This window comes from Myodes glareolus, chromosome 14 (assembly GCF_982192425.1).
Source record: "Myodes glareolus chromosome 14, mMyoGla1.1, whole genome shotgun sequence".
NCBI classification, from domain to species: domain Eukaryota; kingdom Metazoa; phylum Chordata; class Mammalia; order Rodentia; family Cricetidae; genus Myodes; species Myodes glareolus.
Genome location: NC_142039.1, coordinates 56,575,397 through 56,594,956, shown reverse-complemented (window position 1 = coordinate 56,594,956; position 19,560 = coordinate 56,575,397). Strand labels below are relative to the sequence as shown.

At 38.7% G+C, this 19,560-nt stretch overlaps 1 protein-coding gene across 1 annotated transcript in view; it reads left to right on the top strand.

The window, feature by feature from the left end:
• LOC125397828 (uncharacterized) overlaps positions 1 to 19,560 on the top strand; it is a 294,931-nt gene that overhangs the window by 123,634 nt on the left and 151,737 nt on the right. Inside the window, exon 10 of the mRNA XM_087896704.1 lies at positions 4,069 to 4,267. Coding sequence (XP_087752830.1) covers positions 4,069 to 4,267 — 199 coding nt within the window. The remainder of the gene's footprint in view (positions 1 to 4,068; positions 4,268 to 19,560) is intronic.

Genomic DNA, 19,560 nt, shown 5'->3' with positions numbered 1-19,560 from the left:
GCTTTTTGAGTACCACCTAGCTGGGATTTAGGTGTGGGATATAAGCTCATAACTGGAAAATAACTTGAAGGATTTTCCCAAGCCACTTTGGCCTAATCATTAGGTTCCTTTCTTGCAATTTCAAAATTAATAAAGTTTCTTTAAAAAGGTAAGAGTAATTACATCAGATAACTGGTTTCTGATAATGCACACTGATTAATACTTAGAAATAAAGAATTAAATTGTGAGTTCATGGGGAAAGTGAAAGAGAATTTAATACAGTCATGTTTATTGACTAAATCAGAACTCTTACCCAAGCCTCCTGGTTCTCTGCTGTTCACAGTCTGTAAGTTCACCCCATCACCCCATGAAGAGATGAGTTATTTCCTTACTAAAAGTATTGACCAAGCTTCCCTTGTGTGTTGGGAATTGACTGCGATAGGATGCAGAAAAGATGAGGTGGGGCTTCTGTCTTCTGAATTATCATCTCTGACAAGAAAGAAATACAAAGATCAGCAGAAGTTGAGTGGCCATGAGAGCGCTGTCTCCCCTCGTCACTCAACTTCCAAGCATGCTTCATGTCAAACTCAAATACTTAAAGCAAATAAAGTTGAACATACATATTTGTATATGTTTAGTTTTTGTGTACTGCAGAATCTAGCCTTTTAACAATATGACAGTACATAAATTCACTGTAGGTAAACGTCATTATCCAGAGAAGAAAATGGTTGCATATGTTAAGAATAAAGTGTAACACCTGTTTGTAGTCTCTTTATTTTGTTTTCTGTGTCTAAACTTGTTGTTCTTAATTATAGTATTTTCCCAGGTTGACTTTATCATAAAGTGCAATCGAATTCTTTTTTTTGCCTACACATCTGATTATCTACCACCTGTCTGTCTTTTTCTCTGCCTGCCCATCTATAGTTATCTATCTATCTATCTATCTATCTATCTATCTATCTATCTACCTATCTATCTAATCATCTATCTTCTCTCTATCCCTCCATCATCTATTTATCATCTATTTATACACTTACTTACTACTTAATTGATGTACCTGATAAAGATATTTCCAGGAAATGTATAATTTTGGTCTTAGGTTTGAAAGTTTCCTATATGTCTTGAGGGATTGATTGCTTTTCTCTTACTTTTATTTTTGCAGTGAAATTATCTAGTATTTTCTTTTTAGGGAATCCCCTTAGAGTGTTATGCTGAAAAAAACATGTTAGAGTTGTCTAGAGAACTGTTAGGGAGATAGTTTTAACCTGGAGATATGCCTTCCTAGCCATTGCATAGAGTGTTATCCTGAGATAAATCTGTCACTTAGATCCACAGGGAAAGAAATGCTCAACATTCTCTGAGAATTTGTACCAATTATTTTGCAGTGGTGTTTCAAGTATTAGAGGTCACTTACAGCTCCTACCAATGAGGAAGAGTGATTTATATAAGCGTGAAATTGAAGAGTGATGCAGGAGTGTTAATAACTCCAAAAACCCCATAACAAAACAGCTTTACAATTGTAGTCTTGTAGTCTTGAACATTATACCATGAATCAAAATAAACAGCAAATTAAAATACAGTCACAAAAGAAAAAAAAGTAAATTTTTATTATAGTTAATATGAGGAATCTGCAAATGTGCATGTGTGCATGTGTGTGTGTGTGCGCATGCGCATGCATGCACGCACATACGTACACATACGTGCATGCACATGCACACATGCTCACATTTGAGTTTTGGTTTCAGTAAAACCCAGAACTTCTTCTTTCCACTAGACTAGCTGGCCAATGAGCCCCTGGAACTCACCGTTTTTTTGCCTCCTGCTCTACCCTATCCATTTCTTTGCAAGCATGGGCTGCTCTACTTGGCTTTTATGTGGTGCTGGAGATCTGAACCCAGGAACTCATGATTGCATCACAATGATCTCAATCAATGAACTATTTCCTCACCCATGGAACCTGCGATTTTTAACTGATTTTTAAAATTTTCTTCTTTATTTCTTTCTTTTCCGTAGATGCATGTGGTGGAACTCAAAGCCTCACATATTCCAGGCAACTGCACTACCACTGTGGGCTACACCAGTCTTTAATTTTCACATTAACTGGTACTTATAGCTCAATATTTTATAAATTATTGCCTTGAAAGTTGGCACTGAATTCATAAAATACAATTCATATAGTCCTGGTATTAATCATAAGATTATTTAGGTTGAGGGTAAATCAAGATTTAAAATCTACAAGACAAAAAGTTGCTTATTAAACTATATTAAAATAATTTGGCTGGAGCTCAATCTACTTGTATTTACAGAGCATTTTCCCCCTTTTTAATTAAGTAAAACATAGTGGGGGGAAAAGTAATTCTGTTACCCACAGTGCTGGTCAGGCCACTCTATGTCACACATAGATGTAATTAACCACCAGTTCCACTATTTATTAGATAATGTTTGGAACTGTTGCCTTCTAGATCTCTAGATGGGGAGGAAGTCCACTTAACTGGCGAGGATAATGGCACGGCACAAGGCATATGATTTTCCTGACTGAGAGGGAAAATAAGTGGGAATGATGACACTTTGTCATAAAGATGCAAACAGGAAATTCTTGTGCAAAAACTGTGTGTTTCTTTACACAAACTTCCTTAATAGTTGAATTTTTCTGGTAGGAGTTTTCTCAAGAGCAAACTGCTATGATTAGGGCTAGGGAGATGCTCGGGAGGTAAGTGGCTTGCCTTGCTAGCTTGAGGTCCTGAGTTTGGATCCCTAGCACAAAACCAAACCATACCCGAGACTAACTCCCCCCCTCGACCCCCTAAAAAATCACTAGATAGGGCGACATTTGTAAACACAGACACTGGGGGACGTGGGGTCAAAGAGGAAGGGCCCTTGCAGCCCACTTGCCATCTCCAGGTTCAGTAAGAGGCCCTGTCTCAAAAACACAAGTAGAGAGTGAGTGAGGCAAAAGCACCATGTCAGCCTCTGACTTTCCCAGGCAAGCGCATACCCACCCCCCACCAACCCACCTCCCTACCTCTCCACCAGCCCACCTCCCCACTAACCCACCTCCTCACCTCCCCACCATCCCACCTCCCTACCTCCTCACCAGCCCACCTCCCCACTAACCCACCTCCTCACCTCCCCACCAACCCACCAATCCACCCACCACCAACCCACCAATCTACCCACCACCAACCCACCAAACCACCCCCTACCAATTCACCAACCCACCCCCACTAACTCATCCCCCACCAACCCATCCCCTCCCCACCAACCCACCAACCAAGAAGTGGATGGAAATAAAAAAAAAAAATAGCAGGCGACATAAAAAAGCAAAAAAGATGATGGAACAGAAAAAATGTTTTTACAATTTAAGCTTAGAGATTAAAGAATCCAGGGTCATCCTCGCTTCCCTTTTCCTTCAGGGTCAGTGGGTGGGAGGAAACCGCTATGAAACTGGCCAGACAAAGCCAGAGCTCATGACTTCACCCTGACCGCGATTGTTGCCCCTTGTCATTAGGGGCAGTAACTGGAGCCCTCAGGAGGAGGCTGGCAAGCAGCTCTGATTTAGTCCGCTTGCATGTGTGCAAGGCCTGAAGAGGAGAGCTTGTGCAAGCGGGAAAGGCTGAAACCTTTTCCCAAGGAAGTCCCCCTCCCAGATCCTCAGCATGCTCAGTCTTTCCCTCGGTACTTGGTTATCTTAAACATGGGAAGAAAAAGTGCACAGTAAACACCCATCTGTTCACTCAGCACTGTGCTCTGCTCTTGTCGTCTCTCTCTTGGCTTAAACTATTGTTTCTTGGAGATAATAAAAACCAAATGAATATTTGCTAGTTTCATCCCAGTATGAAGTTTAGTCATTCAGTGCTTTCTTATTGGATATTAAAATTAAAAAAATTAAGCATATAAAGCACATGAGAGTATTTAAAGTGATTATGGAGATCATTTAACCTTTATAATTTAACCAGACAAAATCCTTCAGAGTTTGAAAAAGTGAATTGTACTTTTAGATATCTCAAAATCCCGCATTGTTCTAGAGGAGTTTTAACTATGTAGGTAATATTTGCAACAGTTTCCATTAACTGATTTATCTCTTAATAGGTAATTAAAACTCCTTTGCATTTGAGTGATCAAAAAAGCCACGAGAGCCGCAGGCAGCTTTCTCCCGAACGTCCTGTGTGCTTAATGGTGGAGGCAGAGAATGCAGAATTCGATTTGGATAATACAGCTGGCCCTTCAAAGAAAGAAGCCCCGAGAAACACTCACGCTGCAATGGACGGCGCCATCCACTCTTCTCAGGGTCAGTTGACTTTTCTTCAGCATTCCAATATAGTGTTCTGAATTGTGTCACACTGAATGGAGCTAATTAAGAAGTGTTTATTTTCTAAGAAAGCATCTTCTAAATGGAGCCATATAGAGAGAATATAACCAATGACAAGAATCTTAGATTTTACATCTTTTTGTCTATTATGCAAATAGGCATAAAACTACTTTCTCGAAACACACAAACCATTCTCCGCAACCCCATTGTTTGGCGACTGCTTTTTCGCTGCTTTTTGGAGTTGTGGGATTAATTGGCTTCTTTTGGGTCTCCTGTTTACAATTTTAGCTCTCTTGTGTGTTTTTTTGAGAGTAATAGCCAAAAGTGTGAGTCTAAAAGATAAAGTATTCGCAGGGCAAAGTTTACAAGCAGTATAGTTTATGCTGTAGGGCTTTATTTCTGGAGGTTGGTTTTATCAAACACTAGTTATATCAAGTTTTTCAATATTCAGTTTTCAGAAGAGCCTTGTTTGAATTTTTTTTCTTTTCTTTTGCAGCGAAAAAGTTATTACCTTTACCGAAGATTTTAGTCATGGGTTTCTATAAATGGGTGAACATTACCAGTAAATACCCTTAACCCACCCGACAGATGTGATGGAGCAGCACTACTGGAGAACTAACAGTCACAGTATTATGGCAAGGAGTGGCACTCACACTAATTACTAGTGACAAACCCTGTAGTGAGTGCTTTCTTTGAAATTATCAAATGGTTTAATTATACGGTAAAGAAAATAACATAACATATACGAATACTCCATTCTTTATTTTGACAATTCAGTTTTGCTGCATTTCCTTTATATAATTTCTTTTCATTTCACCCTTCTCCTCTTCCATGTCCTCCTCTTCCTCTGTTTGTATGTGGATGTATATGTGTGTATACATGTGTATATGCATGTATGTATGCATGCATTTATATATAGGGATTTGCATGTATATATGTATATTCATGCGTATTGGGGTTACATGTGTTGTGGTGTATGTGTGTGTGTGTATTTTTGTGTGTGAAGGTGTGCCAAGGAGGCCAGAAATCAACACTCGGCATCTTCATGGATGACTCCCCACAGTATAATTATAGTAATATTATTGTTGTTATTATGTTTTTTGAGACAAGGTTTCTCTGTGTAACAACCCTGCTGTTCTAGAACACACTTTGTAGACCAGGCTGGCCTTGAATTCACAAAGATCTGCCTCCCTCTGCTTCCCAAATGCTGGGATTAAAAGTATGTGCTACTACTGCCCAGTTTCTACCTTACTTTTTGAGGTAGTGTGTCTCCCTGTTTGCACTCAACTGGCTGATTAGCAGTGAGCTCCAGAGATCCTTCTCACTCTGCCTCCCTCAGCACTGAGGTCACAGACACCTGCCACCACATCTAGTTTTCTTTTTAATGTGGATCCTGGGGAATCAGATGAAGGGTCTAATGCTTCTGGGGTCAGTACTTTTCAACTGAGACAAGAGCTAAGACGTTGGGAAGAGAATTAGAATGTAGAGAGGAAGTAGGTTCCAGGTCAAACTGCAAGTGATTAGATTCGATGAAGGAGAGAAAAAGCAAAACTCTCTCTGAGAGAAAGAGAGAGAGAGAGAGAGCTCTTAGCTTTGGGAAATGGGCCACAATTCTGGAATAGGAAGCAGACACTTCTCCATTGTGATCAGACTGGCTGCATGATGCCGCCTCCTGGGTCACTTCTGTCTTGCTGAGTTTTTGCTTGTTTGTTTGTTTTTGTTTTCTTTTGATTAGTTGGCAACCTCAAACTTCTCAGTAACTGATAAACACCTGTTAAGATTTTACGTCCTAGGAGTGATGTCATGTTGGGCAGAGCAGGACTCCACCGACTACTAGGCTCAAGTTATGATTTGCTCCTCTCAAACTTAGGTTGAGCATGAGCCTTGGACTTTCTTATCCCTCTCTGACATTTTGCTTGCTTGTGACTCAGCTGACATCATCAGCTGAGGACCACTGAGATGCCACACTCTCTAGAATCCTGTGGACCTGAAAATATTACATTAAAAGTTTACACAAAAAATACATAAAGGTCAAATTATATGATACTGACCTTAAATATTATTGAAAATAAATTAGGGCCCAGGTATATGTTGGATCATGTAATAAATTCCACAGCTATAAAGCAATTTGAACTAAGCGTATTAATTACACCCTTCAGTACTTGCGCATTTAATTTACTTGTAACAGGAAAGAGCAGGTAAGTGCATCTCAGTCTGTTTTGGGGAGTTAAAAAGTGGACGTGATCATCTTCAAAACACATGTGTAAGCTGAGTGCAAACATTTTGTATTGGGATGCAAAAGATGTAAGCCTCTAATGCTTTTTGTTTGTTTTTTGGAGGTGCTTGTATCTTGGTGTCTCTGCCCTTAAGAGTACACTGGTAGACATGGGTGATGGAGAAAGTATCTTTGCTATCACCAAACAGCTCTGTGATCTCCTGGTATTTAAAACTGCTGGGATGTCTGTAGAATCTAGCCAACCTGAAGACACTCCCTAGACAAAGCCTCTTAACCACCTACCCCCAGAGCTGCAAGAAACAAAGCCTTTCCTTCAGAGATGTCCCGTCCGTACAGTTCTAGTGGAGCCACAGGAAATGGGCTGTGACACTGGAAATCGGAGATGTTGAAAAGAGAGACACTGTCAGAGCTGCTCCCAAAGGGCGGGGGGGGGGGAGATCATCACCCTAAGAAAAATAAAGCAAGAAACAGAAAGGGAAGGATTGTGACGTCATTGGACTAAAAAGAAGAGAAAGCATGCCATTGATTTTGCTTGAATATCAAGTTCAAAAGGTCGACTCTGAAGTCACTGAACACTGTAAAATATGTGCTCTTGTAGGACGTATTTCTTTTTAAAACTGTTTTAGTATAGCATAGTCTTATTTTAGAATCCTTAACTTTTAACTTTCTGACTTAACTAATGTTATTTCCTATCACTGATATTTTTATCTAGTTTTAGGATACTGAGTAGAAGATTAGAAGTAATTACTTTTGGACCATTTTTCACCAGATCCTTTTAGCTTTTTCATCTTTCCTGTGACAATGTGGATACACTCCCTAGATGAACCACACCATGCTATGAATTTGACTTTTAGAGCGCTACTCCCAGCTCTCCTCAAAAAGGACAGGTGCACCCTGGGAAAGAACACCAACACATTCTGTATGCAAATGCAATATGCACCGACAGAGAGAATTTCTTATGCTTTGCTCTAGAAAAACCTGATTATTATTTTGCTTTGCTCTGAACTCAGAGACTAATGTAAGTTTCATGTTCAAAGGTAGTGGAAAGGCTGTCTCCTTTTGTCATGAACAGATTTATACAAAACCAGAACACAAAAATTCCTCCTAGTACATATTTCCTCTATTGCTTTATTTTATTTATTTTTCTTGGAAGCTCCTCAGCTTATTATTAGCGGTTAATATCTCCCAGGGGCTTGTATTCTATTATATCAGGGCTGTGATACAGTGTGCTGTTTTTTGCCACTGATGTGTTACTAAGAGAGTTAATAATGGGTAAACAAACACAACATGTGGTAATTCATTTCAAATTAAAACTTTATTAAACTTTGGCTTGATGTCTTTCTGTCTATTTACAACTAAAAGAAGGAAATGTGGGGAAGTTGGGACCACATGGTATGCTTATGGACATGAAATTTCTATCTAAAAAAATGTATTTATAATCTTCAACAAACTGTCTTATATCGGTAGGTTCCATATGCAATTTGTCAAATCTACTATTCTGTCCCCAAATCATAAAGAAGTGGCTTTCATGTTCCCTTGCAAGTGTGTACACACTCTTTCCCAAAAGGATTTTGCATATAGTTCATGGTTGATGTTTGCAACATGTTCCTACATGGATATCTATGGTATAAATTTTGTGATCTCCATCTTTCAAGTTGTTTTACTTTTTAGGATAACCGCTAGAGAAATGGTGATTGTGTCTGACAATTTGTTTTGCATATGTATGTCTTGCAAGAACAACAGTTCCTGGCAAGGTCTGTGGAAGCTTTGTGATTCTGAATGCAAGAGAATTTTATTGTGCAGTCACAATGAACAAACCTCACTGCTACATGAGGCCAAAAGTGTCCATCTCTTGACCTTCAGAGGTTTTCTTGAAGTCTTTTGCTCCATTATGATACAAACATATCTTCACGGCCAGTAGGAAGTGTGGATTCTTTCAGTATCTTTTCCATAAAGAGTCGGCAAAACTTCTGGGGCAGAATCCAGACCCAGAGCAGGAGCAAGTGCAACTAGTAAATCGCTGTGTAGTCAGGAAGTAAGAGAACAATTGTGAGAAATGTGTGCTGTCGAGGCGTCATATTTGTCCTTCGTCCCAGTTAGCTCCAGCCCTCCTTGAGCATACTGTAAAAGACAACTGGCTTTTTATTAGATTATATTAGATATTGGATAAGGCAAAGCTCTCATCTATCTATCTATCTACCTATCTATCTATCTATCTATCTATCTATCTATCTATCTATCTATCTATCTATCTATCATGTATCTATCATCTATCATGTACCTATCATCTATCTATCTATCTATCTATCTATCTATCTATCTATCTATCTATCTATCATCATCATCATCATCTTTCTCTCCCTCCTAACACTTCCCTGTCAATTCCTATAAATTAAATCACCTAGAAGAGGAAACAAAAAACCATCTGTTGATTATAATAGAGTCTATGACATCAGAAGCCCAGAATTAGGATTTTTCCATTTAACAGTGATAGAGAAACATTAAGTAGCCAGTAGAAATTTTCTGTCCAGTACTGAGTTGCTATTTTCCCGGACTAGTTATGGATAGCATGGTTCTCTTTCCTGACAGTGGACAACAGCATGGAGTCAGAGCTGTAGTCAGCCACATAGTCACAAGGAGACACTGCCAGACCCTAGGTCTTTCAAATTCACTTTCTAAAGGATATTTTTAACTTCAGCTGGTTTTCTCAGTGCATAGCCCCATCAATCCTGGAGTAACTATCTTCCATAGTATACTCCACATTGCACATGACAAATGTCTGATAGTATGTAGGCTTTCTATTTAAAAACTGACCACCTAACCTGGCTGAAATAGGAGGTGTTGCCACAGTTGAAATGCAGCTCTAGTGAGCATTAATTCATATAAAAATTGAGTAGTACCAAGCAGACATTTCCTACAGCAACAGTTTAACAGACTTAGTGAAGCCGTAAATTGTGTTCACATATTAGTTTCCCGTGGAGCAGTTAACATTTCTCCACTGTTTGTTTGTTTGTTTGTTTTGAAACAGTGTTTGGTGAAGCTGGCCAGGCTGATCTTGAACTCACTATACAGTTGAAGAGTACCTTCAGCTTCTGATTCTCTTGCTTCACCTTTGAAGCACAAGGGTTACAAATGTGTGCCCACATTGGGTTTCAATGGTACCTTGGGTTGAATTGAAGGTGTTAGGTTTGCTAGGCAAAGACTAGCCCAGTGGTGTCCCACCTCTGGATCTCGTTGGCAGTTTTTAATTATGCTTTTAGTTTTCTTAATGCCGCGTTTTTCTGACAAGTCCTTCCAGGAATATGCTAGCTGCAAATATTTTCTCCTCACCTGCCTTTGACCTTGCTGGTTTTTTAGCCCCGTCTTTCATAAAACGAGCCTCCTGGATTTTGATTAAGTCCTGTCCATCAGGCAAAGCGGATTAAGCTTTTCTTGTCATGCCTTCAAACTCTGCCTTGCTTCCGTTCACAAGACTTTCTGTTTTCTTCTGAAAGTTTAGATGGATGATTCATTTGAAGTTTGGTTTTGAATTAGGTACATAGTTGAGATCAACTGGGGGTGGTGGTAGTGGGGTTCTTTCGACAGGAAAGTCAACTTCTAATATCCTTTGCAGACAGACTTGTTATAAGGTTGAGTTGCCTTTGCATGCTGGTCAAAAATCAACTGACCAACTTTTTTAAATGGTTACTAAAATTCTTTGTCATTTCTAACGAGTACAGAAATCAGTCTTCTCAACATCCCTGTTTAATCCCACTGACTTTCTCTTTTTCTCGGGTTTAAGCCCTATAAAAAGACTTGATCCTTATTTTTGAAGTTATTTTCATCAATTTCCTTGTCGGTAGTTTATCATAATACTAATACCTTAAAAAATCAATCGGTTATACATTTATTCCTTTATTTAAAAGCTCTATTTTCTCCTTTGCTTTCTTCTCTTTCTTCTTTCTTTTCTTCCCTTTTCTTATTTCAGGAACTTTCTAGGTAGCTCCGTGGGAGGACTGTGCCTAGTTGTCTGCCCAACAGAAGACAGTGAGAGAACAAACAGGTTAAACACTAGCAGTAGGAGAAGCAGAAGCGAGCACAGCAAGCGTAGTGAGGACACTTTCCATTGAGCTGAACATCCTTTATCTGCATGCTCAGGAAGCGAGCGCTAACAGGTCAGGAGAGTTACCAGGGTTAGCTGGCTTCCCTGTGACAAGCGACAACTTGTGAGTGTTGGGGTCAAGTTTCCGTAGCCAGTCCTAACTTTATCTCCATGTTACATTGTGAACGTTCCAGTCCATAATTGATACTGAGCTTCGATAAGACACAGGTATTGTTTATTACTGTTATTATCGTGTCTTCAATTTATAGTCTCACTATGTGGTTTGTGCTGGCCTTGAATTAACAATCGTCTTGTCTCAGTCTCCTAGAACTTCTTGAAGATATTAGTTACCTGTACCATATATGTGTATGTGTATATGATGTAGATGTGTATATATGATGCTTATATATTATTCTCTCTCCCTCCCTCCCTCTCTCTCTTTCTCCCCCCAATATGTATACGTATATATACACACACATACAATAATTTGTCAGTTGTTGCTCCATTGTTGTGGAAGAATCCTGAAATCATGAATCTTGAACTTGAAAACAGTCCACAGGATGTTGCTGGTGACAGTTGGGGCTGAGCTTTGGGACAGACTGTCTGAGAGAGTTCCAGGTTACAGACAACCATCACCAGTGCAGAGAGCTTCCAAAGAAGGAGCACTTCTACATGAGATTGCCATAACTGAAAGTGGTTTTGGATGACTACTTAGGAATCCCATTTGTTGAAACTTTGAAGTAAATGCTAGACTCCACGGCATTTGGTCTGGAGGATTATTTTGTCTTCAGATAGCATCCTTAGATCCAAATCCTTCATCTGAGTACAAAACTGAGCCTCGGGGAACCACAGTATGTTTCAAAGTGATTAATCTGCATAAAGAGCTAATTACCTGCATTTTAAAATGCCTTTACTTAAGATATGGAAATGCATGAAATATTATAAGTCACAGAAAAGCTTCAAAATTCTTTAATTTAGATCCCCCCTTTTTTTTAAGCAGTAATTGATAAATTCTTCTTCCTATCTCCACACCCTCTTGCCTATTTCATTCCCCTCCTCGTGCTTTGCTTTAAGCATTGATGTTGTCACTGTTTAGGTTTCTTTACAAGGAGAACAAGCCTTCTGGTAGCTGTAACACTAAACTCCTTAAATAAACATATTTGAGCAAATTCTTCTCAGTTGGAGCTGAGGTAGCTCTCCTACCATTAGTGGATTGCGTAAAAAACAAAAAAGAAAAAAAAGTCATTGTAATTTGTTTTCATCTTGAGCTGATTTTCTGGGGGCTCTTCACCATCCCTCACAGCCTTTCACATTTGATCCACTTCCATCTCAAAGCCATGTCTGAAACCTGCTGGTGCTGAGGAAGCTTGGAGCAGACACGCAGGCCCGCAGGTCGGTAGATTGGTTTTGACAGGACTGTGGTGCAGAGCCCCGCCTGGGCCCACAGTGATGCTAGTTGACAGCCCCTCGCTGCTCCTGGAAGGAGTGAACATGTGGAAGGAATTGCTCTTTCACATTTCACAGTTTGTCATTTCCTCCGCAGGGCAGCCCCTGACCCTTCCAGAGATCCTGACACCCATACAGGAAGTGTTCCCACTGATGTAAAGGAAGTGGAGAAGCAGTTAATGCCAAGAGCAGAGGGAAGAGGGCGTGTCAAAAAGATGTGAGGGACAGAGAGATGGGAAGGCCTTAAAACGTTTCCAGCAGGTTGGGCTGCACTGTATTCTTTCCTGTGAGCAGTGCCCACAGATCTGCTGCTGATCAAGGAGTCAAAACTTTGTAGGGGAGCTACCTAAGGACCCCTCTTTCCTCCCTGTGTTTCATTTGAAAAGTAGAAGTGGCAATAAAAACAGATGTGTCACATGCAAATTATGAAAACCAAGGTCAAAGCAAAAGATGCAGATAGACGTTTGTTCCCCTACTTTAAGACATGGGGTATGTGTTTTCAATTACAGAGTAGGGATTAGAACCACAACATAATACAGCTTGAGATTTCAGACCTGTTTCTATGCTGAGTGTTTTGTGTGGCCTCATGCATCCTCCCTGTTGATCAAACAGTTCGGCAAAGGAACACAAGGGCTGAGGGCTAGATTGTCAACCACACTACTTTGACATTCCTTTTCCGTGTATGGCCATAGTCGATCCCCAAACTCCAGATTGTCTGTGTTTCAGAAATGATGAAGGAACTCAGTTTTGAAAGCACAGGCATGCATTGTTTAACAACAGGATTATGTTCTGAGAGATGGATTGCTAGGCAATTTTGTCATGGGAATGGTAGAGTGTGTTAGCAGGAATCAAGATGGTTGAGCCTCTGACACATCTGGCCAGTGTGGGAGAGTGTATTGCTTTTAGTGCCAGTCACTTACTGAAGGTTTGTTACGTGGTATATTTGGAAACATTTTCCAGGATATGTATTTGACTTTACCTGTTCCACTCTCTGATTCTGTTTTATGGATATGTATGTGATATGATATGATATATATATATATGTGTGTGTGTGTGTGTGTGTGTGTGTGTGTGTGTGTTCCTTATTCTTTTCAGATGAGTGTGCTCACTGTGCAAGCATGGTGTATATATACATATAAATTAATATATATTCAATAATCATTCATAAAGATATACTGTCATTTGTCTTTGGTCAATTTCTCTCATTTGGTCTGTGCTTCAGAATTACACGAATGTCTAAAGCAGTAACATCCAAGCAGATAAAGGCGATAGATCACTAGGCTGTGGTTCTTGGCTGAACACAAGCCACTGAGATGGACCTATCAGTATAAGAAAATGAGAGCACTTTGAAATAGCCTCGGGAGCAGCGGTTTAGGCAGGGAGAGTTATCATGGTGCTTTGATGGGATCCACTCATCTCTGTCCCCACTATTTAATCTGAGGTTCCCAGGAGTGCTGATAGCTGAACACAGACAAAAGTTGAAATAAGGAGCTGTAGGGATAAAATCTACTTTCACTCTCGTTTTGCTCACCTATGAGTCATGATGAGTGACACCAAGACTGGCTGGTGAGGATCTGCCTCTGAGACATGACAGAGTGGCTGCCAGTCAGATGGACCTTGAAGTGGCTATGATTTGTTTCACGGGCTTTTAGTTCAGGCTCTTGTTGTAGTCCACAGAAGGCGGCATCTCCTTTGGCCAGTTCTATTCTTCCAAAAGAGATGAATGAAAGATGTAGGGGACTGGGAGACATGAAAAAGGGGATCATTAACTATTTATTTATCTACTTGTCTGTCTCGTGTCTCTGTGTACAAATGTGGGCATGCGCACAGCACAGCTGACCTATAGAGGTCAGAGAACCCCCTTAGGTTGCCCTTTCTTTCTGCTTTATTTAAGACAGGATTCTTGCTTCCTGCTATGAATGACAGGCTAGTTAGCCCTTCAGCTTCAGGTTATCCTTCTGTTTCAACCTTCCATTTCACCATAAAATTTTAAAATTTCCATTTTATCAGTTTCTCCTTTTATGTTTTCCTATTTTGGATGTTAAGTCAAATACCATTTTAGATATTTTTCTATTTTTTAAGATAATTTTCTATCTTTTAAATGCATGTATATTTTTGGTGCGGGAGAATTGTCTGTATTCTGTCAATCATGTTTTAAATAAACACTAATTGGCCAGGCAGGAGGTATAGGTGGTTCAACCAGACAGGAAGTAGAGGCGGGGTGATGAGAACAGGAGTATTCTGGGAAGCAGGAAGCTCCCTTCGCAGTTCTGCCCAGATCACCGAAGAAGCAAGATGTAAACTGCTCCCTTGAGAAAGGTACCGAGCCATGTGGCTAACATAGATAAGAATAATGGGTTATTATAAGCTATAAGAGTTAATAAGTAGCCTGAGCTAATGGACCAGTCAGTTTTATAACTTATGGAGATCTCTCTGTGATTTTCTTTGGGGCTTGCCAGCTGTGGGGAACTGGGCAGAACATAAACCCCAACAAGCAGGCCCCCTCATGTTACATATTTTGAGGGTTTTATATATGTAGCTTTATATATGAGGCTTAGCTCAGTTCTCTTCCCATGAAAATATTAGATTGTTCTGATGCCATTAGTTCAAAACTATTTCCCTCATCAAGTTGGTTCTGTACCTGTCTTGAAAATTAGCAACTGGGCACAGTTCTGCAGACTTACTCCTATTTTTGCCATTAGCTTCATGACCTAATGACTTTCATGGAGTGAGTCCCTCACTCTGCTAACTCCACAGTGTAGCACAAAGAACAAAAACCCAGAGACAGATATTGGGATTCAAGCTGAAGGTCAGAAAAGCGAAACAGCCAAGCCATTAGAAAAGTCTTAGGTCTACCAAGATACCATTTTAGTTTCTTTGTCAGAAATCAGGTGTTCATAGGTGTGTGGATTAATGTGAGAGTCTTTGATTCAATTCCATTGGTTCTCTTGTCTGTTTTTATGCCAACACAAAGCTGTTTTTATTACCGCGCTCAATAGTAGAGTTTGAAGTTAGAGGTGATGCTGCAGGAGTTCCTTTATTGTACAGGATTGTTTTAAGTATTCTGTATTTTTGTTTTTCCATATCAAGCTTAGTATTGGTCTTTAAAGGTATGTGAAGAATTATGTTAGGATTGATGGGGATTGCACTGAATCTGTAATTTGCTTTTAGTAAGAGTGCCATTTTGTTATCTTGAGCCTACCTGTACAAGAGCATGGGAGATCTTTCCATTTGCTGATATCTTCAATTTATATCTTCAAAGATTTAAAGTTCTTGTCATTCAGGTCTTTCTCTTGTTTAAGCTATCACAAGATATTTTATATTTGTGGCTATCGTAAAGTGTGATGTTTCTCTGATTTCTTTCTCATCCCATTTATGATGTGTTTAAATAAATGAATCAATATTTTATAAATTTAAGTACAAAAATTTTGTACATGTTTTGTGAAACTTCTACCTAAGTATTTTATTTTGTGTTTAATGATTATAAGTGGTTCTTGGTTTTAATTTTGGTTTTCGAAACCTCATACAGAACTGTGATTTTATGTGTTTTTTCCATAAAACTTTTTGTGTGTATTTACTGAAAACTTATTTTTTTAAATTATGCTTATGTGTAAATACAATTTCACAAGAGTGCAGGTGCTCTTGAGGTCCAGAAAAAGGTGTCTGATTCCCTGGAGCTGGAGTTAATAGAGGTGAATGAGGGAATGGCTGTAAGTTGCGTAATTTGGGTGATGGGAACCAATTTCAGGTCTTTTGCAAGATCTTCCAGCTTTCTTACCTGCTGGACCATTTCTTCAGCTCTGTTGCCTGAAATTTTACATTGAATATCATGTCATCTTCTAATATAGCCATTTTCAATTTTTCTGATACAAACTTATGCCTGTACTCTTAAGTCACTGTAGAGTACTCATTATTGTCAGAAGTCCCAACACTACGCTACCAGCAGCAGTGAGAAAATAGGTCTTTGTCGTATATGTGTACATATGTGTGTTTTGTAGTTTATGCATGTGTATACACATGTGTTTTCCTGTGCTCATGCATAAGGAGGTCAGAGATCAAAGTTGGCATCTTTGTTGTAGTTTAATCATGATTTAATTTTATCATTTGGGGGAGAGTTTAATTCTTTAACTATAATTAAATATTTGTGCTTTGTAATTGTTGACATTCCACTATTTGTCCATAAATTCTTGATATTTTAACATTTTATTGGTACATTGATAATTTAGTTATTAAATAATATTCTTTACACGTAATGATCTTTTTTGCTTTGAATTCTCTTTTTATCTTACACCAATATAGTGACTCCTGACTTCTTAATGCTTCTGAGTAAATGATTTGGTCTTTTCATTTTTTAGTTTAATTTTTTCATTCAATAATTATTATGTACTAATAATTATTACATAATTAGAGTATTTTTCAAAAGCTTGTTTTGCTAATATCTATCTTTAATTGAAATAGTTAGACCATGCATTTAAGATAATTATTTATATGATAAAATATGTCTGCCATGTTAAAATCTGTTTTCTTGTTGCTTCTTCGGCTGTTGTTCTCTTCTACTGCTCTTCTCTATACAGATTACTGAATATGAGCTAGAATACCACCTTGATTCACTCATAGTTTTAGTATGTGTCTCTTTGTATAGTTTTCCCATGGGTTGCAATAGGGATAGGGATCGAATCATATCTTGTGTAGCACTACGTTTGGCAATAGTAGGCTGATTGTTGGGCAGTGGTCCTACAAGATTGCACTCCCTAATATATGCAATGTCAACTTAATTTATGCAAGTATATTTTATGATGAGTGTACAATGACAAAATCACCCAATAGGTCATTTACTCTCACCAGCATCTACATGTAGTGTACACGTGTGATATCAGTTTTGAATATCTGTGTTTTACCATGTTGAATCAGTTGGGCATGCCTTACTTTCATTCCAGGCATTTTATTCTTCATTTCTTTAAAATATCATTTTCTTGAGCAACATGTGGTATTATAAATCTTTTTCTGATCATCAGATATGGTTTCTGAAGCCCATAAGACGCCCATAAGAGAAACTCTAGTGCATTCTACATATGTTAATGTCTGAGGCTCTTCCATTTTTCTTTATTCCTTCCAGGTACCTCATGGTTCCTTCACTTCCACCTCCATTCTCTTTATGTTTTAATGTCAAGGGTAGATATTCTAGTGACATTTTCCCCTTTCATTTTCCATTATCTGAGTGTTTTTTCTCCATTATCACATAAGATTTAATGGCAGTTGTCACATATGATTTTGTGGCTGAGAAAACTGCAGTTAGAATTTGAAAGATACTGAATTATTGCAATCTTCATGATTCAATTGGTGCTTCTTGGTGTCCTACTGGAGAATTTCTGAGGATGGTAAATAGTTTAATATTTTTAAAACTAAGGGGAAGAAAAGAAGTTAATTTTCATAAACGGGTAGAATCTTCTTATGTATAGCAACATTGGGGAATGTTTGAAGGTTATTTTTTAAAAGAATAACAAAGTATATGCATTTCTTTATAATGATAGTATTTTCACCGATAAAGTATGTGTGCCTGAATATTTTATAATCTTAAGAATGAAAATGATTCAAATATTTATAATGTGTTGTAGACTTTCTCTGCTAGCCATAAAGTTCATGAGCAACTTGAATTAAATAAATAATATGTGCAAATGTCTTTACAAATTGAAATCTATTTTATAGATATATGCTCTTCTTAACTGACTGACTGCAGATGTTCATAAATGTCACTCAAGTGTGTTTTGTGTGCCCATTTAGTGGGAAAATGTGAGCTTGTTGATTGAGACAGGTTGAATTTAAGGTGGCTTCATTGTATTCTTTCTTCCAGTTATATTAAAGTATTTTTTGAATATTATATCATTAGACCTTTTCACATTAGATACAGCCTATCAGTTGCTAATCACTTTGGGTGTTAGGGAGACTAACATAAGTTAAACACTCAGTCCACCATAACTTTTTAATTTAATTTAATTTTTAAAGATTTAGTGTGTGTGTGTGTGTGTGTGTGTGTGTGTGTGTGTGTTGCAGAAGGGTGTGCCCACCCAAGTGTGTGGCTATTAGCAGAGACCAGAAGAGGGCATTAGATCACTGGAAGATGGAATTACAGTTGGTTGCATACTGGGAACTTGGGTTCTCTGCAAGACCAGCAATCTCTTAACTGCTGAGCCACCCATCCTGCTCCAACTCTTAAACCTATTTTCCTCCTGAAAAGACAAGACAAGAAAGTTGCTTGTTTCTTAACATTGTGCCACCTGCTGCCATGCTTATAATTGGAAGCATCCTTGCCATTACCATTTATTGGGTCAAATCATGCTACTAGCACAGAGTGCTGTCAACTCTTACTTGTGTTTATAGAAACCCTAATTTATTTGCTGTGCAAATTTTCAGTTAGATGTTTGACTGCAGTTTGGAATCCGGCTAAGCCGTTTGTTGACTTGACCAGCACGTTTCTAAAATTTGGAGCCACAATTTTTGAAGCCACATTATAATGTGAAATAAACACATTAGTACCAGGATTTGGGCCTGTGGCTGGCTGCCATGGTCATTGTAACACGCTGCTAAGAATTTGTAGTTTGTTGTTTATTTTTGGCCTTTAAACTGTTCATTTGTCCTGTGAACTAGATTATGTGCTTCCGACTGTCAGTTAGCTGAATGCATTTCAAGTCAATTTACTAAAATAGTCACTGTTAAGCGGTATATTTGGGCAGAGTTGACACCTTTGACATTTTCTAAAATGGCAAAAATGGCTGTATTTAAGGCTATGATTTATGAATGTTGTGTGCCTCCAGAACCTCCATCTCATTCTGGATTTTAGCCTCACTGCCAAAACTCCTTTCACGAACTGCTGGAGGGGCAACTCATTAGTGCTGCAGGATCGCACAGATCATGACAGATGGACAGACAGACATTTATACAAACCCAAAATCTTAGTATTGATGCAAAAACAGTGACCTTACTGCTTCTTTCGATTGCCTCATCTCACAAGAGTAGAACTGGGGAGGGGGCACAGAGGACACAAAATGAGTGGGGAAGAAGAAATAGGATCGATGGGGCAGGTTCGCCTTTAGGAAACACGCACGCGTCCCTTGGCATAAATATGAGGCTCAAGTTGCTATGATTAAAAAAAAAAGCATTTTGAGCCTTCAGTTGTCTTCTAGATTGCTGGCCTCTATTAAAAACTTCTTAAAATAATAGATAGGTTTAATTCCTCAAGCTAAAGAAAAATTATGTCATCTTAAAGATTTCCCTTATTTATTATATAGATGGGACCTGACTGTGGAAGGAGACGGCGGCAGACTTCATGTACTGCAAGTTTTAAATGTATCAGGCTAAGGTTTACTTAATTGGAACCTCCAGGCAATAAAGGAGCCCTTTTTAAAATTCTGTGATTCTTAATATGCTAAATAATGCAAAGCCTCCCTCTTGAAGCATGGGACACACATCTGGCAGCTTCACATTTAAATTACAGGGGGAAAAACGCCTCAC